Genomic DNA, 27,663 nt, shown 5'->3' with positions numbered 1-27,663 from the left:
AGGTCACTCTACAGGTGGCAGTCCAGATGACAAGGAAGAGACAAATTCAGGAGCAGGTATTCCTGAAGCCTGTTCTCATGGACCAGTGCTAATTGCACTAAGCAAAACACTGACCCTGGGCCTGAATTTCCTTTCTGCCACATCCCCTACTGTTCTGAGGCCAAACACCCTGCCAGGAATTGGGCTTACACCAGCGGAAAATGGACCTGGCCCTTTCCTGAAGCGGGTGACTGTGACAGCTTCTTTCTGTGTCACACACCAGTGGTCATTTTTACTGAAGCATCTGAAACTCTCTGAGTCCCAAGGGACTGCCTCATTCTTTAGCTTGACTCGTCATTGTTTATTGAGATTGTTGCTCCACACATGCATGTTTATGTGGCTCCTGTCACCAGCCTCGTCTCAATCTGCCATTGACTGACTGTTCTTTACAAATAGAGCAGGATTTGTAAGTCCTGCGACTCCCTTCTTTGTCCCTGGCCCACAGGGGAATTTCTCTCCATTTCCTTTTTAAAGACTAGGCTGAATATCATTTACCTAGATTGGTAGGGACCAGAAGTGTTTCAGATTTCAGGTATTTTTTTCTCAGATTTTGATATAGTTGCATGTGTTTAATGAGATATTTTGGAGATGGGATCCATGTCTAAATAAAATTCATTTATTTTTCATATACTTTACATGGGCTATGGGTAATTTTATGCAAAATCTTGAATAATTTTGTACATAGTTTTCCTGGTGTTTCATGCTGTCATGTTGATACTTGAGGAGTCTGGATTTTCAGGTTAGGGTTGCTCAAACTGTAATACTTACAAAGGAATAATTGTGTTATATCGCTGTAGCCATGTGCAATATTTCTACAATTTGACTTGGAAACCACCTGCTCCTGAAGCACCTGCATCTTATTAAGAACACAGGTTCCTGACACCCATGAATAAATGAATGCATCAAAGCCTAGGAACCTGCACTTTTCTCCTGCTGCTCCACTAACTCTATATTGTTTAGAACTGTTGGCAGGGTGAATAAGGAAGTGACGTTGAAATAAGGGAGATCTAGGTGTAAGTCCCAGCCTCTCTGGTCCTGAGTAAGTCGCCGCCTCCTGTAAGTCTGGTTCCTTCCCGAAGACTAAGGGCTGAACCTCAGTCAGTTAATGCTTCAAAAGTAGTTAGCACTGATGTGTAGAATGCATTTCAGTGTTAATTATTATCTCATTTAAATATGGTAACAACCCAGTGAGGTTGGTGGGATTATTTTTCTTTTAAAGATGAAGAAATTTAGACTCAGCAAGAGTAAGTGATTTCTCCAAGGTCACAGAGCATAGCTGAAATAGGAACCCACATTAATCTGAGTCAAATTATTAATAATTCTTAAAGGAATAGGGAAATTAAGCCAGAATTAAACTGAGAGCAAAGTAGCCTGGAGGATACCAAGGGGGGAAATCCCACACATGTTAGGCAAGTGTCTGCGAAGTAGGGTGAGCTTGGCATCTGCCCAGGACTGGGGAAGAGAAGGACAATGACAGTGGCTCACATTGACTCCTGTGTGCCAGATAGCGCAAGCTCCGTGGCTCTTGATGTGTAGATGCCTTGGAATGCTGTCAGCAAGGAGGTCCCATCCTGACAATGCGCTCCGGATGGCCAGGGCCTCACAGGGAGCAAAGCCACAGAATAAAATCCCCTGTCAGCCACTGGGGGGGCCTTTGTTTCCCCAAAGGGTGGAGGGTGGAGTGCTTCTGGTTTTCGTGGGAGTCTCCCGGGGCTTCTGCCTGTGATTCCCCTGCAAGCTGTGGATGGAGCCTGGCTTAGCAGCTGCTGATGCTGCCTGTACCTTGGAAAGAGAATTCTGGCTGGGCTGTGAGCCGCTGCCATCTGCCCAGGCCCATTTTAATCCACACATCTTGTAGTGAGGAGGAAAAGGACAATTGAGAGAGAGAGAGACACAGACAGACAGACAGACACAGAAACACACACAGAGAGACGCACGCAGACAGACTGACTGATTGGCTGACCCCAGGATGTACAGAAACTTGGACAGAAACTTTCCCAAACTTGGACAGTCTAGCAGGACGTTTTACCTCCACCCAGGGTGGGTGGGAAGGTGAGGCAGTCTACTGATCCTGTTAGCAACAAGAAACAGTTTGAGATGAGAATTAAACCATGAAAGATGCAAACCAACATATTAAGATTTTTTTAATAGAAATTACCACAACACGTATTCCCATTTTTAAAAAATTAAAAGAAAGGTACATTCAAAAGTTTGAATGTAGTTTTACCTATGTATATATTTTATATGGGATAAAGTCTAGAAGACATAAATTAAAGTGCTAATAATTGTTATCTCTAAGTGATAGGAATTTAGGGTGATTTTATTATTTTAACCAAGGTACTGGGGTACAATCCAGTCATGATGAAATACACTCATTTTAACCATCCTGTTCAAGACTTTTAAACCACTGCCAGAAATGTCCTTTGTACCCCCATACAATTCACTCTCCCCTGTGTGGAACCTACCAGCCCTCAATCTGCTTTCCATCAGCACAGTTTTGCTTATAAAATTATTTCACATAAATGGAATCGTACGGTATGTACTTTTGTGTGGATAAGCTTCTTTCGGGCCACAAAATACTTTCAAATTTGTCTTGTCTTATCTGACAAATGATTTGTTCTTTCTTATGGTCTAGTGTCCTATTGTATGGATATCCTCCAGTGTGCTAATCATGCCCCTACTGATGGCATTGGTGTTGTTTCCAAGTTTTTATTATTATGAATAAGGCTTCTATTAGTAATTATACCAGCCCTTGGGTAGATATGTTTTCATTTCTCTACTGTAAATACCTGAGAGTGCTTGCTTTATTTATTTATTTATTTATTTATTTATTTTACCTGTCTTTAAACTATTTCTACAATGAACATATTTTACTTAACAGACATGACAAAAAAAAAAAAAAAAACATACCAGAGTAGGGAAAACCTGTGCTATATCCCATTGTTTTAGAGAACTAACATAAGTTGGCAAAGAAAGCCTTAATCAATATATATTGGTCATGGTTGTCTTGATTCTAGACAGCATATCCAACTTCTCCCCAGAAATTTAGACGTGATTAAAGAGGTTTCTTTTCTTGAGTGCTTGGTAAGAATTCAGAGAATGCTGAAGTGGCAAGGGATGCGGGGGAACAGTATTTAAGAGCGATAGAGTATTGCCAACTGGTACGACCCCTTAATGGGTAATTGGGCTCCAGCTTCCCAAATTGAAAATATCCTTCAACCTATCAGTTTAATGAATTTACTTTAAAAATAAATTCTTACAAGTCCCAGAGTTGTACAGCTAAGTGTCACTTGCGGAGAAAATGTCTTGGAGCCATCTAAATGCCCATCAGGAGAATACTAGATAAGTGAATTGTGGTATGTTCACGCGTGGTCCTATTCTAGAGTTGTTAAGAAGGAGACTGAGCTCTATATTTGATACAAAATAGCATCTAGAATTCATAAATGAGAAAACAGTGCTGACTGATCTGGACATTTTTTTTACTTTTGGGTATTTAAAACAATGTACAGTCAACCCTCTATATCCATGGACTCTGTGCCCTTCAATTTAACAATAACAGATTTAAAACACTCAAAAAATGATGTCTGTACTAAACATGGACAGACTCATCATTCTTCACTGAACAATATAGCATAACAGCTATTTACACAGCATTTACATTGCATTAGGTATTAAAGTAATATAGCAGTGATCTAAAGTATGCCAAAGCACGTGTGTAGGTTCTGTACAAATGCTATACCATTTTTAGAAGGGACTTGAACATCTGTGATTTTGGATACCCACATCCTGGAAGCAATCCCGCACATATATCATCGAACGAGTGTACCTATATTTGTTTTCTATATATGCTTTCGTATATGTGAAATATTTTTAGGCAAATACTTGGTAACTTCTAAAAGTAATTCCTCCGGAAAAGCAGATTTTGGAACTAGGGGACAGGAACAGAGGGGCTCTGAACTTTAGTATACCCTGCAAATATGTTTATGGATTAGAAAAATGTTTAAATCCACCTGATCTCAGCCCACAGCATGGGAACTCTCCTGTTTCACTCACTGCCTTGGCATTAAATGCCAAGAATGCACTCCCCCGCCCCACAAGAGCTCAGAGGACTAAGCTGGCCATGCCCCGTTTCGCCTCTGTCCCTGCCACCCTGACCTCTTGTAACTGGAAACTGTGATCACTGCTGATGGTATGAATGCAACCACACTGACCCAAAGTTGCAGCTGCCAGTTTCCAATGAGGGGGATTATTTGTATTCCACGGGGATCTCTGAGTGTGGCCTTGACCAGCCCTGAAATATCTTTCAACAGCGAATCACCAGCAGCCAACCCTGTGACCTTTGGAAAATGAATTTGCCTGCCATTGGGCCGGCCCCAGTTCTCTTGACCAAGTAAAATGTCAATTAGATCACTGGCTGACTCTCGCTTTTGTCTACTTAAGTATATGCAACTTGTAGACCAATAAATGTTTGCTTGCTTCTTTCTAAAAAAAAGACACCATACCCAACTTCAAAACGTGCCCCTGGCTCTGTGTGATCACTGAAAAAAGTCAGTGCCTTGATTCATTGAGAAAACACAAATACTGAGTCATCAGGTAAATTCAGCTTTGTGGCGGTGAACAGACAGCACTTAACGTGGGTCTGTGAACGCTTCCAGGCTCCTACGGAAGTGTCTGCTGTGTGGTATTTGTCTCCTTATTCACTCCCAGCCTACACTGTTACCAAGGCCAGACAGTAAAGAAGACCCAACTTTCTCTAAGACAATCTTTAGAAGTTACAGATGAGAGAGAAATGAATGAGGAGAGGGGCGGCCAAGTGACAGTGTTTTGATCAAAAGTATCACCACCCTGGAGTAAAACTTCAATTAATTGTGATCATTTCCTTTTCTAGTTCATCATACTCAAGATTTAGGTACATAGGCATTGAAACAAATGGGGATTTTCCCAAATTTTCCTTAGGCAAAACGTCCCTGCCTCCCATCCCTTTTATTTGCATTTTATCTCCAGTATCTTATTTTAAATATCCTAAAGGATTATTTTGATCCCTTGTCAGCCCCTGGGCATATTTTTCCAGGTAAATGAAAAATAAATAGACCACAGATCCAAGATTCTCAGCTTGAGCTCTGCTTTGGAAATTTCCCTCCACTGGTCTCTCTCTGAAGGGCAGACTGGTCTCATGTAGCCACATCGCCCATGGCCCACTAGGGATGGTCTTGCTGCTGCTAACCAGCTGCCAATGTGAAAAGCGTTCATTTTTTCCCTGCCCACCAAAATACCAAGACTCCTGAGCTGGACGTTCTAGCTTTGGCTGTTAAGGGACTGTCCTACTGTGTGTACCAGATATAGAATGGTTTGAATCAAACTTTCTTAGGCCCTCTTCACATGTCTCAGGCCACCTTAATTCAAGGACTGGCACTAAATTTTTCTTGGGTCCACTGAAATTGCTTCACAGTGTTTTCACCTTGCCAGCAATTAAGATGGATCAAAGAAGTTTGGGCACCTTGCTGTCAACCAGTACAGCTGAGATATGCAAGTGCACATTTTCTTGGCTCGATTGATCCTTGTTGTGGAAGATGAATCTTCTCGGTAAACTATCAATTCAGGACCCTTTCTGGAATCAGCTCCTTAATGAAATTAGATTTCCAAAAATGATGCTCTTTCTTTGCCCACTTTACTTCTGAAGCAGGCATGAAATGTGCTTTTATGGTAAGTAGTTTGGCTGGCGTGCAGTCCTTCTAGAGCAGCCAGCTTCACTGCCCATTGAACTGGAGGGGGTGGGGCAGGGCTCAAAATTCACTTCAGTCTACTGAGCCACAGACTTAACTAGCTAAAAAGGGTTTTAAAGATAAATAATATGATCTAAACTTCTCCTTTTAAAGATTGGAGATTAAATTATCCCATGATCATTCGGACAGTTGGCAGAGGCTCTCTCCAGCCCCTGAGTGCCTTTGTCTCTGACCAGGTTTTCATTTATAAGGTGACTGAATGGTGATGCAGAGAAGTCAATGCCATTGTAGGACAAGTTTGTTGTTACTCACTGCCCTTAGAAATGAGAGGCCTTGCACACTATATAGGGTCACCGGGAGAAGGACCAGAGCTGGTACGAGGGCAGAGGAAGGATTAACAGGAAGCCTCAACATGGTCTTACTGGGGTTCCCATGAGAAAGACAAGACAGGGCAGGGGAGAGCTCAAGACCGGCTACTGTGAAAAAGTCCAGAAGGTCATGAGGTATGGAGGCTAGTCCTAATTGTCTGGTACCTGGACAGAATTGATAGGGCAGGGGAAATAATGGCTGGTCATGTCAGCTAAATAAAGGAGACAGCTGAAGGTATGGACTCAGGGTTCATTGGTGTGTATGTGGAAGATGGGCTCCCTAACAGGGTTTACTATCTGTGGGTGTTAACTAGCTCTGGCAATCTCTTTCTAGCCAGCAAACCACCCCTTGCAAGATGTCAAACCATCATAAAATACAGAAAATAAAACCCATGGGTGCTAAAACTCTAAAACCTTGGGACACCCCAGTTCCTACCCATTAAACACCCGCTTCTCTCCACATTGAAGCCAAATTGGAATGAAAGAATTGGGCATCCTTGACTTTTAGTGGCTTTTTAGACTAGAAGACATAACTTAATCATCATTTATGGTTTTATTTTTTTCACTGGCATCTAGGAAGCTATAGGAAAAGAATGGGGTTCCACAGTCCCCTTCAAGGGCACGCACCCAGTGACTTAAGGACTTCCTGTCAGGTGTCACCTTCTAAGGGTTTTATGCTCTCTGAGTAATTCCACCCTGGGGACCAAGCCTTTAACACATGAACCTTTTGGGGACATTCATCCAAATCTTAAGGTTGTGAATGACATCAAGGCAAACAGTGATGCTCTGAAGTTACAAGGATAGGTAGATAGGTAGGTCAGTTGGTAGGTAGGTAAGTAGGGAGATGTTTCTCAAGAAATCTCAATGTTATAGTTTGGAATCTAAGCTCAGAAAATAAATCAGAGGAAAACTTTCGGCTTAGAAAATGTGTAGACTCCTCCACTTCTTATCAACCTCATCCTAGTCCATTTCCCAAATAAAACTAAAAGGTCATCCCCTGTACACACACACACACACACACACACACACACACACACACACCCTTAGATTCTTTTCTGGAATATATGAGATGCATAAAATAACCAGTGCCATCAGATCTCAAGTTGGGCAAATACAGAGACAGCATTTTCAGTCTCACTGAGAAGTAGTTGTCAGAAATCTGCCATTCACTCAGGGTCTCTAAGTGCCCTGTCAAGCCTTAACTTGATTAAAATTGAAAACCACATTGCTTGAAAACCAAACGTGAAATCGAAATCTCTTTACTCAGTGCTCTTACATTCTGAAGCCGGGGCTTATGGATTATCCTCACTTAATTTATGCCATCTTTGTGCCATACATTAATTTTGAATATATTTGTTGAAAATTTCCTGTAGCTTGCATTTATGGTTGTCAAAGGGGCTTTTATCTTGAAAAAAATGGTACTGGTTTTAATTACAATTCTAAATAGCTTCATAACCATCGTGAACCCTGGATTTACATCATCTTTATGACAGCCGCGCAATTCCTGCTTTATTGATTTTGTCATTTGCTTCATTACAGTTAATGCAAACCTTTTGTACGAGACAATTGTGGTGCCGCTCTTTTCTTGGAGGGGTTGGTATAGAACATTGAGACCAAATTAGACCCTGTCCCCCCACCCACTGCTTCCATCACAGTGCTGACCCAAGGAAAAAGCAGGATGGGGCGCATCTCCAAAGAGGCTATCCATCACAGGCAAAGGAAATGTTAGCTCTGGTTGTCTGACCCTTTCCTCTGGGTTATATGCATTCAGAGTTTGCAGTTTGGAAGTCTTAAAGAATGCATCTGTCCATGTGGCAGGACTATTCAGCACCCCACACCAACCTCATTTAGGCTCTGTTTAGAAAAAATTCACCATTCACACTTCACATGTGAGGATGAACCCTCACATCCCTATACCCAGCCTGACCAGTGGTCTAGAAACCAGCATGGAGGAGGTGGATTTGGGCAGTGACCTATGCAGAGATTAACCTATGCTGAGATTCACCAGAATATGAATAACCAAGAAAACATGTGCATAACCTAGGAAGGACATGCAAACTTTAGGTGATGAACTTGAAACAAATTGTTAAGCAAAAAAATAGAGTAAGAGAATTTGAGGAACTGTAAGACACAGCTCATCCATTTGTAGCCCTCGGGCTCAGACTTCCAAAGGCCAGGAAGAGATGCATGCAGTTGCCTATAGTAACAGAGGCTCTTTCCAGGAATTCATGAATGAAGGCAGGATTTTGTGTAAGTAGAATTTGGTTCAAGGAGAAAACAGCACTTTTGATCTACAAATGAGGATTTTCTTTTCTCAGGTTTCAGTTGAAAGGATCTTGTTTTTCCCACACCAAAGGTGCTTAGGGTGCTACCCTATACCTGGGATATGAAAAGCAGGAGGAATTTACCAGAAAGAGCACTGCAGTCCAAAGACGATCTCCAGGAGAAGGGAGTTTGCATTCCAATTGTACTGTAGTGGAGAATCTTAATGGAAGTCCCAGGACCGTGGTCTACCTTTGTGACTATAGAACTTCTCAGTAAACCATCCACTTGGGGATATCACCGGAGGGTGGCTTCCTTTTCTTCTTTCTTCAGAGACTGTGTTCCCCACTTTTGTACTCTCATTTTCCCAGTTCCCTTTTGAATGTGAGAGTCCAGCTTCAGCTTTCTAAAGGGTGTATAATTATTGAATGCTGCAAAAATTATTGGATGCTCTTGAAAAGTTGCCTGTGTGATTCATGGAAGGGAGAAATTTGGTACTTCTAAGAGAGATGAATAGGAAGAAGGGCTTTTCAAGGAGCAGGGTAGAAGAAACTACAGCAGCCTGACCTTTAGTTGGAATCCCATTTACATCCAGAAGTTTGAGAGCTGGTCTCATCCTTCCTAAGGATTCCTACATGAATCTCCACCTGATAGATATCATGGAGGGCTTCTGAACTGAGTACTTTTCCATGGAGTGATTTGGCAGTTGTTAATGTCACATTCATTCATACTGGATCTCTCTTCCAACTTTCTGTTCAGGCCTCCAATCCACGGAAGCACCCTTGACTCAGCTGTCCCAAAGGAAGGAAAATTCACATTTATATTCTCAAGTCATGGCATGAACAATGAAATCTGACTCCCCAGAGTGTAACTGTAACAAAATGGAAAACTCCTGTGGGCAGCCAGACCCTGGATTAAATTCAGAGCCCTAAATGTGAGCTCTGGAGGAGCCCCTGGGAATCATCTCTTTCAGGCCTTTGTTTTACAGAGAGGGACGTGTTAACCCAGTAGAAGTCAGAACACAGCGAAGCAAGATCAAAGATCCTCGTTATCCACTTCTCCAGTAAATTGTTTCTTCCTTTGTTTCCACCAAACCATATCATCTAAGGATAAAAACACTTGTGCTGGCAAATTATGAAAAGAAAATCACTTAATTTCTTTTTCCATCCAGAGCAGTGCCTCTCGTCCTCAGCTGTGAAGTGTGAGCCGCATCCTTATTTCCCTTTGCTGGAATTGGGAGCAAGTAGAAACCTCCTTCAGTTCTGATGTGGCCAAATAAGTAGCAGTAGCTGCAGTGGAAAGCTTTGGACAAGGAAGCATCTAGAACTAGCCTCTTAGGCAGTGCAAAGTACCCAGGTGGAGGCGTCTCAGCAGGTTGTTCTGGCTTCTCCTCTTTGTTTTTCTACCCTCTTCTTCTGAATCACACTTGAATTGACTCAGCTCAGTGAGAGTAATGTGGCCACTCCAAGAGTCCTCAAAGACTTGGAGACATCACTAGGAAGATGATTGGCCATTTCCACCCATCCCTCCAGCCCACCCTTCCCTTAGGACCCTGTCACAGGGCTCCCATAGCCCACCCACACCAGGTGCCACAGTAGGAAAAGTCTCTTGTCAGAGGCGCTTCTTTTGCCCCCAGGGTAGCAGCCAGGCCTTTAGTCTCTCTTCCCAGAGAAGAAAGATAAAGAACCAGTCTGGGTGAAGGCTGTAAAGAAAATGAACTTCCGTTCTGAAATGCAAATATGTTCTACTGAGTTATCTGTGCCTCTGTGCTGGCTACTGATGCAGAGGAGAAGCAGCGAAGTGGAAAATACAAATAGTGGCTAATCCCACCACATTTTATCTTGGACTTTGGAGTCTAGCTGGTCATTTCCCCCCACTTCCATTGAGCTTACCAGCCCCATGCTCTTTGTATAAACAGATCCTGTTTGTTCCTGAGTGCAGAGTTATTGTTAGCGTCCCCAAAGCAAGTTAGGAAGAACACATTTTAAATTTGCTATAAATAATCCTCAAAAGTAGGTGGATTAAATCCCCTTCATCCTCTTGCTCCTTGGATGCCAAGATACTGTTTCTTCTCATACCCAGACAGAGGCTTGTTTGCTGTCTCATGCTGCCCCAGGCTTTCCTACTCTCCTGCAATGACATCACAGAGAAATTACCCTCACACCGTGGTGGTCTAATGAAGCTCCTCCCCGCCACAGGAAGAATGAGCAGCTTTCTCTTCTTTTTCTTTTTTTTTTTTTTTTTTGTCCCCAAGGTAAAATTCACAAAATATAGAATTAACCATTATCTTAAACAGAAAAAAAAAAAAAGCACACAAAATTTATACATACCTAAAGCATGGAGTACATGACTCTGAATCACCCATTTGAAAGTGTACAGTTCCGTGACATTTAGCACATTCATGATTTCTGCAACCATTACTTCTATCTCGTCTCAGAATATTTTCATCATTCCAAAGGAAAACTCCATACTGTTAAGGAGTCCCTTCCTGTCCCCTCTCCCCAGTCTTGGCAATTACTCATCTGCTTTGTTTCTCTGGATTCACCTGTTCTAGACTTTTCATGTTAATGGACTCACATGATAGGAAGTTTTTCATGTATGCATGCTTTCTTGCACTTCATATAATGTTTTCCAGATTCATTGATTTTATAGTATCTACCAATACTTGGTTCTTTTTTAATGGCTGAACAATACTCCATTGTGTGTATATACCACAGTCTGTTTATCCATTCATCCACTGATACATATTTGGGTTGTCTCATTTTGGCCATTGTGAAAAATGCTCCAATGAACATTTGTAAGCAAACTTGTGTCTGAACACCTGTTTTCCATTCTTCTGGCTAGAAATGGAATTGTTGATTCATATGTTTAACTTTTAGAACACCAAACCATTTTCCATAGCAGCTGCACTATTTTATAGTCACCCTCCCGCCCCCGTATTGTAGGAGAATCTTAACCAAGCAAGATGATACTTATCTTAGTGGGTGTCAGTCTTATGTAATATGACTCCTAAGATTGTGTGCCAAGTATCTCTCTTATGTGCCTGGTACTATGGGGCAGCTGAGGCAAACAATATATATTTGCCCTCCTATTGCTAATGGGGATGGGTGTTCCTTATTCCTTAAAAGCAGTAGTAAAGAAAAAAAGAAAAGCTGGCTTTTCCTATAGTATTTCAATTCTGCACATTAACTCGATTGAATGTAGTTATCAGCACTGCCCATGTTGCGGAGTTTTGACGCCCCCTTTTTCAGCAGTTAATTACAGGAGCCCTGATATCCCCCTTACACTGAGCTTACAAGACACACTTTAATTGGCTTTTGCTGCCACAAAGATACCTTTGAGTGATGCCTGGCTAATGGCCACTGACCCCCCAACATCCTACTACACTATGTGGCTAGAGCTGCCCAGTTATATCGGTTCCTGCAGCTTGTGCACCTTTGGAAGACAAATCGGTATCGCCACTGGGGGAAGACATGCCCAGGGAAGACTGATTAAAATCTGTGCAATTTACAACTTCTCTGGAGCAAAGAGAACCATTTCTCTGGGTGTGCCATGCACTTGCTGAAGGAAGCACTAAGCTGTCCCAACCCGGTTAGAAGGCCCCTGCCCATGGGGTCTCAGCAGCTGACCTGGAATTGCAGCATTTCCTTGGGGCATAGGCACCTGTCCATGATCGTCATCAATTAGAGCGAAAGTCAGTCTGCTTTCCACAGCAAGCCTAAAAGTCAAATGGACCAGACGCTCGTGGAATCTAATTGAGAGATAAACGGGGGCGTATGCAGCTCCGCTGAGGGTGCTGCCCTCTCCTATCATCTTCTGGGTAAAAGTGCTCTCAGGCCAGTGAGAGTAACTGGGTCCTAGTGACAGATGCCAAGACCAGACTCTAATTTTTTTCACCAACCTCTTTCCAGTGTACGATAACGTGTGTCAAGCCCGCACAACCATACTAGTTTCTCTATCTTCGCACTGTGAAAGTCAGAGAGAGGTGAAATGGCATGGTGAGTAGGCCTGAGGCTTCTCAGCAGGAAGGTAGCTTTGAGCTCCCTTGATGAAGCTACATAACCTCTCAGAGCCTCAGTTTCCCTATGTGTTCACAAGCAGTGCTGCAGCTGTGAAATCAGGGTTCAAACAAGGGGACAGGAAAAGAGTTGTGAGAATTCGGAGAGAGTGGTTCATTTTGCCAGAGGTTTGTACAGAAAGATTTCTTAAAGGATGTGTCCTTGGAGGAGGGCTTTGATGGGTGAGGAGGGTTTCCCCAAATAGAGAAGGTGAGGGCCACTGTAAGTTAGGCAGAGAAATGTGAAAGCACATACATTGTGCACATACAATGTGAGAGTACATACATTGCATGGAGGGGTTGCCGTGGAACAGTGCCGTGCTGAGGGGTCTGGGCCATTTCTGGTTTTGCAGCAGCATTAATAGTCATTAGGAGTACAGACAGACCCAGGTTCAGAATCAAATTCAATGCCTCACTTTCCTCTTCTGTAACACAGGGATTGCTGTAAGACTAAACAGACATAAAACATTTAAGACGCTTGACTCAGTACTTGATGTTTAATAAATGATGAATAAGGGTTGTGTGTCCTTATTAATGTGGTTGTGATGGTGGCATCCGTGTGTTGTTACAATTTATAATGTGGCCCACTGGGAGTCACTGAAGGTGTGCGTGCAGATGAAAGGATGTTAAGATTAAGAAGTCCTACACTGTAGATGGTGTGGCACTTGACTATTTTGGGTGCTCAGTACAATCCTTGATAATTATTAATTGGAAATAGCCATTGAAAAGTGGGATTAAATTTTGCAATTACCTTCCTCTAGTGGGCTTCTCTGTGGAACAATGAAGACGTCTCTGCATTGCCATCGTTTTCCCAGGAAGGGAAGAATTTGTATTTCGTTTGGTGTAGGATCTTAGCAGTTTCTCATCTTTCAACCTCCTAGCAGCTAAAGAAGTAAGAAAAGCACGCGAATCTGCGCTGCTGCCCTCAGTCCAGAAAGAATATATTGGATATCTCAAATAATAGATTCTTTGGTCTGGGACAGAAAATGAGGGGATAAAGTGATATGCTCAAATCACAGATGGGTCTGAGGAAGATGAACAGGAATGCTTTCTTAAGCATCTCATAAAAAATCAATCCCAAGTCATATAACTTGGAGCTGAAAGAGACTTTAATGATTATGTAAAAGCACATTCCTTTGTTTAATATTATTAGTTTTAAAGCAAACAAAGTTAAGCAATGTCAGAAATACATTTTTAGGGTGCATGCATTTCATTACTTTGATATCTAAAATTGCCTTCTGAGCTGAATGCTGTTATCTCCATTTTACAGATGCAGAAACTGAGACTCAGGGCGTGGATATGAATCACTTCGCTCCCTCCACTAGAATTCCCATGAGAACTAGCTTTTCATTTGATGTTTAAAATAGGTAGCAGAGATTGAGAGCTTCTAGTGAGTTTATTCATATGGGTTGGAAATACGAATAAATTACGGAAAATGGTAGTTAAATTAGGAGACCTGTGTGATTCTTGTAAAGTGAAGTGAAGGTCTTTCAGTGTCTAAGGAGGCAGCCCAGCCTGGGTGCACGGTCAGAGAGAGACCCCAGGCGAGGCTGACCCACTCTGCTCAGCTGAGAGTGGCAATGCTGATAATTCTTTAGGCAAATGAAAACCAGCATCGCTCCTCAGCATCCACATCTTATCTAAGAAGAAACACCTCCACTCTGGCTTCTGCTTATGGGTTATTTTTCCATGGCTGGAATAGTTCATCTGTTTCCAGTGAGTATTTTCTAAAACGCTAAGGGGTTAAAAAGAAAAAAAAAAAAAAACCCTCACTACTTCACTGTAGTTTTTCATGGTTGATTTAGAAAAAGGAGTAAAAAGCAGAGGTGCAGGAGATAACTTTTCATGCCCGTTAACAAAAGCACATTTCATCTTCACTGTTTCTTACTCTTTCCTGCCTCTTGTGTCTTTGCAGAGGAGCCATAGATGGTTATCGCTCAAGAGTGTAGCTAGGGAAACCACAGATCTGCCCTAATCACTATGGAGACAGCCATTTATGTGTCCAGCCTCTGAGCATTCATGACATTAGCAAGGCCAATGAGTAAAACATAGATGCTACTTCTTCAAAAGAATTCTAATTCCCAGTGAAGAAGGTTGAGGTACACAGCAGGACAGTTTAGCTACTTTGCGGGCTCCCACCATTCTCACTGGAGATGCAAAAAGAAGATGTACTGAGGCATCTTTTGGAGCCAATGTAACTGAAGACTGAGTTTGTGCATCAATAGACACTTTAAATTTTAAGAGATAAGGGTGGGGGAGACAATGTTCTGAAAATCTATTTCCAACTAACTCAGTCCCAGGGATATAACAGAATAAATAATCATTGCAATTTGTCCAGAATCGATGGGTTTCCTGGGATGGGACACATGAGTTTCAATACCAAACAGGTTGTGATACAAGGTTGTGACCACAGGACAAGGCCAACCTTAAACCATAAATACACATTTTGCATCAGTAACCAAGCTTTACCTTGGTTCCTTGGTCTAAAAGTTGCTAGAAACCAAATTGAGTCGTTTCATTCGGTTCCCGGTACCGGAGAAAAACCAAAAACCAAAAAAAAAAAACAAAAAAAAACAAAAAAAACAGAGTGCTCAGTTGGTTTGCTTTTTGTTCTCACATGGTTGTTCTTTAACTTGTCTAAAAATGCCAGGAAGTTGTTTCAAATTTAAGCTTGCCCAAATGAAATAGCTTTACTTCCTCTCCATACCTATTCTGACTGTTAAATTGGTTTGCAGATTCCCCACTCACATTTTTCAGCACAAATTCATTTGCCAAATGCCCAACATAGAGGGAAGTATGTAAACACAGAAGTGGAGTTATTGATATTTCCCAGCGATGTGTGAAACTCCCCTTTATTCTCCAAGGTCTGGCCTGCCTCTTTGTTACTAATCCATCATCAGTGTTTGCATTATTGCAGAGCTGGCCTGCAAGAGCATCTACTGAAGAGGATGTAGTTATTACAGATGTTGAACAGCAATATGATATATACTGAATAAGAGGCATTATTACACTTCCCATGTAGCAAAGTATGCATAATGACACTCTCGGTAAAATCAACTCCTAGTTGGGCATGGGCAGCACTCTTAGAGGCTGCGGCAGGAGAATCATAAGTTCAAGCCCAGCAGCAGAAATTTAGTGACTTAGAGAGAATCTGTGTCAAAATAAAAAGTAAAAGGTATAGCTATATCCCCTATATCTGGGGATATAGCTCAGTGAGAAGGCTCTGGGCTCAATCCACACTACCATAAATAAATAAATAAATAAATAAATAAATAAATAAATAAACAAACAAACAAACAAACAAACACTCAGTCCTAAGCAGGCTATTTCGATCAGAAAACTTAATTAACCTAGGACTCTGTCCTTACAAAGTAGGTTTGGTGATTCAAATCTTTGGAGTGCTAACAAGCAATTATCTAAATATCTCTGTAAACATACGCAAAGCTTAAAGGTCAGAGGTCCACAATAGCTTTACCTATTTTATAAGAAATATTTGTATTTACAAGCACACAATAGGAAGATATTACATATAACTATGTGTGTAGGAAAAACAGGCATAAAGTTGTCAGTTCTATGGACAAGCATCTTTGCAGATACTTAAATAATTCATGGATCAGTAAACACATCTATATGCATGTATTCTTGGGTCTGGTAGACAAGTGTACTAAATGTGCAAAATAATAGATTCACCTCCTTTTGTTCATTCAAGATGTCATTTTAATGTGGAATTACAGTAGCTCCTTAATGATGAGAAGTAGTGACAATTCATTAGCAAATTGTGGCTTAGATCAAGTGTTTGATTTGCCTACAAAGTGTGACCAGTACTCAATTATACAAAGTGTATGCATTTCTTTTGAACATAATTTTTCTTCCTTTTGCCAGTTACAATAACCTTGAGCTTTTATTATTTTTCTGAGAGACCCCAGCCAGCAGCAGACAAATGCTTTTATAATCTATCCTTCAGTGATGATTTTTTTTAGAATGATGAACTGTCATAAAAAAACAACCTTCAGAAGCACTACTAGATTTCTTGTTTTCTACTTAAAGGACAATCGGATAATGGGGAGAAGAGGAAAAGCATGTCAAGGCTGCTTTGTGTTTTGTCCTCTGCCTTGTTTTATGAAAGCAGGGTTCCCCAGGTTTTTCTTGGTATAATTACAAGCTTACATTTTTCCTTGATCGAAAAAAAAAGGTGCAAGGCTGGTGATATAGCTTAGGGGCACAAGTGCCTTCCTAGCAAGCGCAAGGTCCTGAGTTCGATTCCCAGTATCCAAAAAAAAAAGTGCACCTCAAAACATATGCATATGAACATATGTATCTCATCAAAAACAAATTCAACTCAGTTTAGATTTTAAAATTCTTTTATAGCTTTAAAGATAATGATGTGTAAAAACAACACAGATTAGGTAACCTCCCAAATATTTTCAAAGGATATGGTATGCTTCATTCTATATCCTGAATATCTAATACAGTACAAACTTCTAATAATACTCCGATCCTTTCCTGGATCTAATAACACATTGATCCTTAATTAAATGATGGACTCCATGACCATGAACTTGCTTTGGATTTCTACTAAGGCTTCCCTTGTGAATTTCATACAGGTTTTGTGTAGGTAGTTACTGAGAAACTAACAATTGCTTTAACTCCAGAGGGTGCTAAGCCTCAGCTATTTCTTCCACTTTGCATAAAGAGGACTGCGGCAATTCTAGCTGCCAGTCGTCCTAGAGCAAAATGCTGCTGCTGGATGTGGGGCCCTTGGAGCAACAGTGGCCTGAGGCTAAGTTTAGTCATCCATCTGACACACACTGGGGCCCCCAGAACATCTGGACAAGAGGGAAACAGCTGGATGGATGTGTCGTGGTATGAAAAACCTTGTACCTAGATTACTAGTTGGGAATTCAACTTTTTTTCCCAAATATTCAAAGCTTAATTCTGGAGATTACTATTTCCCAGGTCTTTGTCATGGGAACTTCAGTGCATCATTTAAATCCTGAAACTTTCTGATTTTTCTTTATTATTTCGTTTCTGTTATTGTTTTATTCTCTTTCTCTCTCTCTCTTTTTTTTGGTTTGGTTGTTGATGGGAGACAGACTGCTTTAATGTTGTAATCAGGTTTTTAAACTTTTTTTAAAGGATTTAGATGAGCTTCAAATTTTTGAACCACAAAAATATTTCTAACACATTTCAATTATTAAATCTGGACTTGTAATCAAAAGAATTAAACTGTGATAATAGGAGTATATTATGCTTAGGGATTGGAAATTCTTATAAAAGTGCTATCTCACTGTCCGTGGTCTGTGGAGATTAAGTCCTCACTCACGCTGGCTTTTCTCTCTAACTTGCTTATATTCTCTGAATATAAAAATACAGTAGTCAAAATGCTGCTCTCAGGGAGTCTGCATTTATTTCTTGTGTGAGGATTCCTTTCTAAATAGACCCTGCACTCATTGTTTGCTGAAATTTTAGCACTCATTGTTTGCTGAAATCCGAGCTTCCCCGGGAAATTAGAGCAGTTAACTTAATATTGTGCAATGTTTGGGGGCTTCTTGGCTTATTCAGAGACAGGGGAGTGTAAATCAAACGGGGATTCTATATAAAGTAGAGGATAATAAAAGTTGCTTCCAAAAGGAGCCAGCTTTTGTTGCTCGGCTTCATCCTGGCCCCGCTGAAATCTCTTTTGATTCCACGACTCCCTTCTTGGGTGTCCATTCTGTGTTTCAGAAAGACAGAGAATCTGGGAGACTGAGCCCACTGAGGGTTTGAGCGAATGCTCAGTCATTTTTCATTGTTTGGGGAAGGGTTGTGGGGCTCCCGCCTGGGTGGTGAACCTCAGAGCTGAGCACTTTCTTCTGTGTACTTCGGCCCTGGCCTTGACGCAGTTTCATTAGAAGTATCATTCTACACATGCTAGAGACCATCTGTGGATTACGTGGCACCAAGTGGGCACTGGGGTAAGTTATCTGGTGAAAGAGAGGGACTGTACAGCATGAGAAATACACTTCCACTGCCAAGGAAAGAATAGAAGAAAGAGCTCTCGGCATGCTTGGACTGCCCAGTTCTCTCTCCTCGCATTTCCAACTTTGCTTTTCACCCATCCCCAGAGTGATGTGTGCCTGGTGCAGTGTATATAATGGTCTTTTTTCATTTGTTTTGTAAAAACACTCTGAATTAATCTTTTCAAAGGCACGATGTGGGCACATCAGCCACCAGAAACACACTATGAAGTCAAATGCTTCGGCCTCGGCTCATCTCAGCATGTTTAGTAGCACCCTGCTCTGCGGCCCTCAAGGAGGTGTTGGGCTTGTGTTTATTTCCTCTCCTTTCCTGTGCTTCAGGACTAACTTTTAAGTCTCTGAGCTGTCATTTGGAAAGAAAAGAAACACCATGGGAACTGAGTGTGTGTTTACTTTGTTTTAGGGACCGCGCATATTTGCATAAGAGATTGGGAATGATGGTGGACTATTAATTGTGCTTTGTATGAGCGCTCTGATGTTGGGTGCTAAGGAGATATATAAACTGGGGTGTAGGGTACTTTCTGGGGTGGTTTTCGTTGCCGGATGAATCCCCCAAAGGCACATCCCTGTAGATTCTCACAAGGAATGACTCTCAAGGCTAGGGCACAATTCCTGTTTGGTTTATCTGTGGTTAGAATGAAAGGAGACAATCTCAGATATAATAAATATCTCCTAGGAAAGCACACTTCAGCATAAATATTTTAAATTCTGATACATTTCATATGCGCTAACATAAGCTATAAAACACACCCGCAGAGGTGCTTACATTACAGCTCAGTCTTCCCCATTACAAATAAACAACGAGATGTCAACTTGTGTCACTCACTGAAAATATTTAAACATCACGTAATTAATAATGTTGTAGATGTCTCTGCTTTTAGCCTTAAAATGACTGGATCCTCCCAAAGGCTCTTCACGGGCTGCAGGACTCTGTTGGGACATTGAGGAGTGGATTTTTCAAATCTATTGCTCATCTTCTCCCTTTCCCCCTATTTATTCTCTTTCTACAATTGTGTTTTTGCTCTTTTATAACTTTCTGTTTTAGCTTGAGGATTCCACATTTTCATGCAAAATCCTGTACATTTAGTTATCTGTTTAGTTTCTAGTGTTCTCGAAAAGAAAAAGCAGGGAAAATCTCCTCAAATCCACAAATAAGCAACAATAAATAACAGCAAAGACTTCTCTGAAATGTGCACAAAAGCAGGTGCGCCATCTCTCCACACCCCTGACTTCCCAATATGATGACTTAGATACTTTTCTACTTAGGCAAGGAGTGCCATTTTTGCCGAATTCAGCATGTTCATTGAACAATTTCTTTGAGCCCAAAGCCAATTTCACTGCATTTCTGCTTGGTAAGGTTTGGTAGCCTTGGCGTGGGGTGTGGGGTGTTGATTCATTGGCCTTTAAATTGATGATAACTCTAGAATCTGGGCAGCAGTACTAGACTTCCTTAACAGAGCCTCTGCAGGGAATCAGCGGTCCCTGCACCACCCAAAACCCACAGGAAGAGCACAGCAAATCCGTACTGAGAGCGGCTTTGGGAGAATTAAGGGTAAGGAGGTCTCAGTGAGAATATGAGTGTGTGGGTGTCAGTGAGAACTTGGACACTAGGTATAGAACTTATCAACCTAAAGCATCCTTCTGCTTCTTAGAGACCTGCCTCTGCTTATTTCTTAATTCTGAGCATCTAAATTTTGTAGTGTGAATTCTATTAGGATGATGCAGTTGCCCGTGATGTCATGACAGAACTTGTAACAACACCCAGCATCAGTAACTGGAGGTGTTTCATTTGTGTGCATTTATACAATCCTACATCTATTGACATTTTCAATGAAAATATTTTAGTTTCACTTCTGTCTTTCTCTGGTAAGACAATAAAACCTTCCAGGGAGGTTTCCCACTGTCCCTTTGAAGTATCTTTTGCAGAGACTTGTCGTGGTACAGATTAACACAAGGTACAAATGCAAATTCCGGCCACAGGAAGTCCTTCCACCTGAGAGGGACTCAATTTTTCTGAGAAAAAGAAAAACAAATGAGTCTCGGTAAAGGAGTTTGTTTTTCTTTTTTACTACTGTCCTACTTTATTTGACTTGCCCCGTCCAAAGGCCGTGGTGTACTGTATTCTACAATAGGTATTACAGTGTTAATAATAATTTTCTTTGAACATCATTTTGGGTTTTTTAAGGAATTAAATATTACATATAATATATGATATTTAGGTTGGCTGTGACCATGGTAAATATCCTGACTTTTTTCATCCTGTATGTGTATTCGTTTAGAGAAAATTGTATCTATTTGCTATCCTCTAACTAAAATACCTCAGTCCCTAACTAGAATGTGTATTAGTCAAGTCATCTTTTAAAAAGACATTATTTTCATGTGCATAGGATGGAAAGGGAAATAAAAAAAAAAGGAATCTTGAAATAGGTGCATTTAATTCTCCCCAATTTAAATGTAAGTGGTACATCTTTAAGGCAATAATGATATTCCTTTCTTTCCCCCATCATGAACGCCTCTATCAATGAATTTCTTTAATGTTGATGATGGTTGGTGCAGTTTGAGGGAATCTGTATTTAGTCAGAAAATGCTTCAGTAGAATGACCTACCAGATGGGCCCCATAACAATGCACGGAGACATCAAACCACCACAGACATTTGGTGCTTAGAATAATAAAAAGACTATAAAATTAGATTAGTTGAGTCTAATTTGGAATTGGTATATTCCCTATGCACCCTCACCGCTCTTGGGCAGATAAAGCCTTGAGATTTAGCGCTGTGTCAGAGCAGAAAGACTGCAACTTCCAGTAAAAGGGAGACGAGGGAGAGGGGAAAAAGCATTCTGGGAGGTCGCGGAGGGCAGAGCAGTGACCTCCAATGATTTACAGGCCTTTAGCTTAATGAAATTGTTTCAGTGACATGACGGTAAGAGCTCGTAATGGATTGGATGCCCTAATGTAATGAAATTACTCCCTTCTGCCTAAAAAAAAAAAAATGCGCAATTAATATTTACTGAGACCTGACAGCCTTTGGTACGCTCGTCTGTGTAGTTCTCTCAGACAGTCAGAGAGGAGAGACGGAGCAGCGTGGCAGACAGGCTGGCTCTGCACGAGCTCCTGGCAGGGATGAGCACAGCCTGCAAGAGGGTGGAGGGACAGGCGCTCGGTGGCCAGGGACGCCCGGCCCGGCCGCCCAGCCCCTCGGCACTGCCTCTGCTCAGCCTTCACGCTCTCCCTTGCTTTTCACAGGCAACTGGACAACAACCACATCAGCTGCATTGAAGATGGAGCCTTCCGAGCGCTGCGCGATCTGGAGATCCTGTGAGTTGATTTTGCGATCGCTGCCTTGTGTGTGCGTGCGTGTGTGCGCAGTGTGCCTCTGTAGGGAGGAGAGAGGGGGGATGTGTGTACAGGGGGCTCTGTGTGGGTGCGTTTCTGGGTCTTCTACTGCAGTGCTATTAAAATTGGGAACCGGGAGAACCCTCTGGCTCACCTTGGCCAAAGTGTTTTCAGGCAGCAAAGTGTGATTTCTCACCTCCCACAAACTGGGGTCCCTGCTAATTAAGTCTCAATTGAGTCATTTCTCCCCCATGCTCTGGCGGTATTTGTTGCTGGGTGAGACAGATGGGCTGGAGGAGCCCCCCAGCATCTGCCAGCGCATCGGGGAGAGACAGGTTACAGGTCTGGGCCAGTGAGAGGGTGAGCACAGGAGGGTCAGTTGGAATTAGCCAGAATCAGAAAGAGACCTCAGCACAGGACAAGGGGAAATGCCAAATAGCAGCCTCGTGAAGTCCAGCCATTGGCGCAGATCTTGGAATCTCATCTCAGGCTCAAATTCAAACTTTAAGCAGCAACCTTAAAGTGGCAGGGGGAAAAAGAGGAAAAGAGGTACCCCTCCCCGTTATCACACCCTTTACACTTTGTCTAGAAGGCATAGATGGCTGTCTTTCTATGTCCCGGGTCTTTCAATGTTCTAACTAAGGAAAGCCGATTTCTGGGGGGAAAGTCAGCGAGGAGTTATCTTGGGGTCATTCCAACTAAAGTTGGATTGTGTAAGAAAACCTTCTGATTGTTCTCACCAGTCACAACACTTCTAGCTGTCCTCTGGAGAGGAAGCAGTAAAGAAAGCATAGTAGAACTTGTGTTAGGAGATGTGTGATTCAGTCCCAATTCTGTCACTAATTAGCCGTGTGACCTTGGGCAAGTCTCTTAGGTTCTCAGAGCCTCAATTTTCTTGTTTGTAAAACAACAGCCTTGGTTCCTCTGTCTTAGAAGAGACTCCCTCTTTCCAAATTCTGCAATAATAATTATGATAGTACAATTCCAGCCAGTGAGTGATAAGAGAGTCAGATTTGTTCAGCATCCTTTGAAACTAAAAAATTACACAGTCACAGGTTTTTCAGTGTCTGATTCCAGCAGAGTCAATGAATAAATGCCAAATAAATACATGAATGAATATATGAAAATGTCCCTTTGTACACAAAGGAAAGAATAAAAGGTTCTCCCATCACCTTCCTTTTCACCTGGCCCTGAAGACATGAGCAAAGGTGAGAAAGAGCCCCTCCACCTTGTCTGAGAGGAAGGTTATTCCAAGAGGAATTACAGGAAATAAAAGGGGATGCCGATGCTGCAGGCTACTTAAAATCAGAGGAAAACCAAGAATTCCCAGTACAGAAAAGGCATAACCCACAGCCAGGGGAGGTCAGGTTGTCATTCTTGAGATGGATAGTCTCTCCTCACCCAAACTCTGACCCTGGAACCAGCAACAAATGCATGTCTGCACGGGAGAGCGTGCCAACCCAAAATTAGTAACCTTGGACTTCTCTTATCAGAAGCCTGGGACTGAGAAGGGTCAGCATGATTTTCCCTGCCTATGAAAAGAGACTGCGCAGAAAGGGTTGCTAGGAACATATCACCTTTTCCTCCCTTGGCAGTGAAAATGACAAAGATGACAAAATTCCTTAGGAAGAGACCAGGAAATAGAAGTCACCAGCTGCCACGAAACAGCTGTGATAACCTGTCAGCCTTCAGGTTTGTTTTCTGTGCTGAGAGTGGTAGTTTCTCCCCTCCCCTTGGCAGGAAGGCAGTCGGGTGGAGAGAGGGCTTTACTGTTAGACTCACCTGGATGGGGAACCCCAGAGGCCTGAGACTTGCTTGGGTCAAGCTTCTCAATCTCTCCAAATCTTTTCAACTTTGAGAAGAGACAACTTACGTGCCACATAGGAGGGACTGTAAACTGTCATCCTTTCTTCCTCCCTGACTTTCTCCTACTCTGCCCTCATGCCCACCAAGCCCTGCTCAAGACAGAACTGGACCACTCCTCATGATTCAGACGTTCACTAGAAAAAACACTGATTGCCAGTATACCAGGTGTCTCCAAGTCAAGGCTCAGAAATCTGTGCTCAAAATAATAATAATGCTAACAATAATGACAAAAGTTCATTCCCCCATCATTGCAAAGAGCCCACAGGATTGGATTAGTTTATCTTCTCGATTCCAAACAAAGCCAGATCAATAGCTTTGTTTTAAAGATGCTCTCATTGGGCTTCACATGGCTAAGTACTTAAAATTAATCATAATCAGTTATTCCGTGGGTTTTTAATTTCCAGCAGAGGCACACAGCTTTGGAACTATCCATCTTAATGGCGAGCCACTCTGAAATTGGCTGGAGCTGACATCTCCATTTAAAGAGCCTCCTGCAACACACGCCAGACCTTCTAAATCTACACATTGACTTTTTATAACACTTCTCTGTAATCACAGTTTAGTCACCATAAAGAAGCTTGGCAATGAAATAATAAGTAGGAAATAAGTGAGGGCATTAACTTAACATATTAACTTAAATTTCTCAGAATATGCAGGGAGGATATTGAAAACACCCTATCTCTAGCAAGGTCGTTCATAAGTTTGCAATTTACAAATTCAGGCCAACTCTAATAGTTCAGGAGTGGTTGCTCTCTGGCCTGAGGCAGAATTAAGTGGCAAACAAGGACTGGGTCATGATTTTCTCATGCAAAGCTCTCAAAATAAATTTAAGGAAGGTATGTGGATGTCAGCGATGAGTGGAAATATTTCACACATGGTAACCCCATTGTTCTAGTCTTTCTATGGCTGGAAATATCATAAAACTTCTTTCCATCAAGACTGAGGTTGATTTCACTTGTGGCAGTAAACAAGGACTTGGGGCATGAGTCTGGGAAGGAACCATGAACAGTGAGGAGGAGAAATGAACAGTACCGGGTCGGAAAAGACTGAACTCTGCCCACCTCACCCTCATTTTTGGCCATGCTGGATAGGGAAGTGTTCAGCACAGCATATAATGGACAAGGATAGGACCTTCCACCCTTCCCTTTCCTGGCAGCCAGCAAGGGATGTAAGAAAGAGCATAGTATGGGTGAAACTTCCCATGGTGCCCATGCCATCCCAGGGGAAGAAGAACACAAATGATAATGGCTCACAGGGATGTGCCCTGTACCATAACTAGTGCTTTTACATCTCTTTGCCTTTCCACAATCTCTCCATGGAGCTACCATTGCCTTTATGCTCCTTCTATAGCTGTCACCCATTGCAGAGAAGCCAAGCAACTACTTAACTAATAAAAAGCACAATTCATATGATTAACCCTTGTACCAAGACACCCCTTTGATTGGTGTGGCAAAAGCTGTTATGGTGTCGTGCGCCCCTGAAGCAGGGCCAGACTGCACAGCACAATGGTGTAAATTGGCCCTCAAGAACTGGACCAGGCCAGCTGTCAGTGCCTCGTGGTGCAGCCTTCCAGAGCCTGCAAAACTGGCCTCGTCTTTCCCTTTACCCAGTTAATGGGTCCGCGCAAAGTGGAAGGTAAATCCACTTGCGGGAGAAAGGAAATAATCCTGCTTGCTCACCAGCTCATTTTGTAGTTTTCAGGGATGACTTAGTCTCACCTCTAGCACAATTGACTTTGGTACTCAATATTTAGGGCCTTTTTTTTTTCCAGAAACCCCACCAAAAATATAACCTTGATGTTTTTGGCACTGAAGGTTCTTAATGGAGGAGGCCAGCCTTCGGTGAGGCAGACCCCATCTGTTACTCAAATTATTGCCCTTTCGTTCCCACCAGTTCTGTACATTTGGTGATTCACATACTAGGTTTCCTCCAGATAAGTCGTGCTTGTACTGCAGTTGCATATGCCAAGTCTGCATTCCCAACTTCGTGTGCTTGGGAATCAAGGTGACTGTGCTGTGAGCTGTGGGTTTCCAGCCCCTGCCAGCTAAGCTGAGAACACGGCCAGGTGTTTCACCAGTTCTACCAGAGTCCTCCCTGCTCAACATACCATCACAGGTACAAAAGGAAAAACAAACTAACAAACAAAAAGAAAATATCAACCAATGAAACAAAAATGAGAAAACCTAGTTAATAAAATTCGTGATTGGGGATGGGGATTTAGCTCAGCGGCACAGCGCCTGCCTGGCAAGCGCAAGGTCCTGAATTCAGTTCCCGGTACCGGAAAAAACACCAACCTCCCCGCAAAAAAAAAAATGAAAAAAATAAATAAATAAATAAAATTTGTGATTACATTTTTTTCAATGCTATTACAGGAGAAAAGATAGTTTCAGATGTTGTCTGCAGACTAAGTGTAGCAAGTCAGAAGTTCAATAGATACATGGTTTAAATGCCAGACCAAAGATGTCAGAAACACCCTGAAAATGCTCTCCTCTCAGAGTGAATCAGATCACTGGTACCAGAGAAACTGCACAGAAATCTGAAAAGTCCATGGATAACTGGTATATGCTGTTTTTGAAGGTTTCCTTCTCATTTATGTCACTTGCCAATTTTGGGGAATTCAGTCACATCATTGTAGCCTGGCACTGGGAAGATCTTAAGTGTCTCCTGGACAACTTCTTATGCAGATAGGTCAAGGGGAAGGGTTGAGGCTGGAGGGAGATAGGCACCTCCTAATAATCTGTACCCCAGGTGGCTGGCTGGGCTTACCCAGTCCCCAGCTCTTGCTAGGAGGTCAATGGCAAGTTCCCGGTGACAGACTAAGATCTGGGACTACAGACCTCTGAACTGATCCACGTTCTTCACCCACAGTAGGTGTCTGCATATAATTCAGCTGTTCAGAAGGAACCTCCTTGCCAGCCTGGAGAGCCTAAACACAGTTTGTCCTTTCAAACCCACCTGCCATTCAAGTTTTAATACTGTTTAGGAAATCAGGCAAGGCAAATATTTGTGTGTGATGGAATCAAGGGATGATCCAGCGTGGCCCTCTTTAAACCAGAGGTTGCAAACTACTCCATGGGTCATATTGCACCTACAGATGAATTCTTTTGTCCCTGAAGAGTGTTTTTTAAAAATTGAAATGAGCATTTTACATTTAAAGATTGGGACTGCTTACGTAAAAATCCAGGTTTCTATCTTCTCTGGAAAATCCAGAAGCACTGGAATCGCAGGACGGCAGCTATGTGTGGTGGTAACTGGCTGTGAGTGTTTGCTCTGTAGATGGAATGTGTAGCCCCCATGGGGCGTCCGACCCCCTCATTTAAGTTCACTGCCAGCCTAAGCCAGGCAACGCGTGCTTTAATCCATGTAAGGGTACACTGTGTCCAGCATAGGGTAGGTGAGGCTGTATGGTCCAGCACTTGCCAGAATTGTTGAGCAGCCATATACAGAGAGAGCTGAGCAATGTAGTCTAAAACTCCCAAAATGGGGCAGGGAAACCCCGGAGGCAATTAGCAGTGCCTCTGGTCTCATCTCCTGGGAGTTCTCAGGAGTTAAACTAGCTTCCACATTTTCACTGATTTTAAAGCGGTTGTAGTTGGAATTTTGTATATGAAGAAGACACATAAAGTGAACTCGCCTCCAAATCTTTATCACAAGAGCTGCCTGTCCACCTTTTTTCTTGCTCTACAGACCTCTGTAGCACCCTGTGTATTAAGCTGCCTCTCAGCCTGTATTTAGAGAAGAAATAGACCAGAGTTAAAGCAGTGGTGAAAGTTAACCAGACTTGTAGAGGAGGTAGTCATTCTGCCACATCCAGGTGGTACCGCAGCACCTGACACGGAGCCCCACCAGCAGACACAGGAGAGGGAACACAGGGCATTTTCTGGTGTAAGAATGCAGCAGTATGGGGCTGGGGATTTAGCTCAGCGGCAAAGCGCCTGCCTGGCAAGCGCAAGGTCGTGAGTTCGGTTCCCAGTACCGGAGAAAAACCAAAAAAAA

The 27,663-nt window shown here is 42.3% G+C and overlaps 1 protein-coding gene across 3 annotated transcripts in view; it reads left to right on the top strand.

The window, feature by feature from the left end:
- Slit3 (slit guidance ligand 3) overlaps positions 1-27,663 on the top strand; it is a gene marked incomplete at its 5' end in the record, with an annotated part of 603,472 nt that overhangs the window by 409,527 nt on the left and 166,282 nt on the right. For all 3 annotated transcript variants that reach the window (XM_005376304.2, XM_013509153.1, XM_013509145.1), the window contains 1 exon segment: positions 21,712-21,783. In XM_005376304.2, coding sequence (XP_005376361.1) covers positions 21,712-21,783 — 72 coding nt within the window.

The sequence above is a fragment of the Chinchilla lanigera genome, unplaced genomic scaffold, assembly GCF_000276665.1.
Source record: "Chinchilla lanigera isolate Chin_1 unplaced genomic scaffold, ChiLan1.0 scaffold00007, whole genome shotgun sequence".
NCBI lineage: Eukaryota > Metazoa > Chordata > Mammalia > Rodentia > Chinchillidae > Chinchilla > Chinchilla lanigera.
The sequence above is the reverse complement of the archived record's forward strand: the minus strand, read 5'-3'. Positions and strand labels throughout refer to the sequence as shown.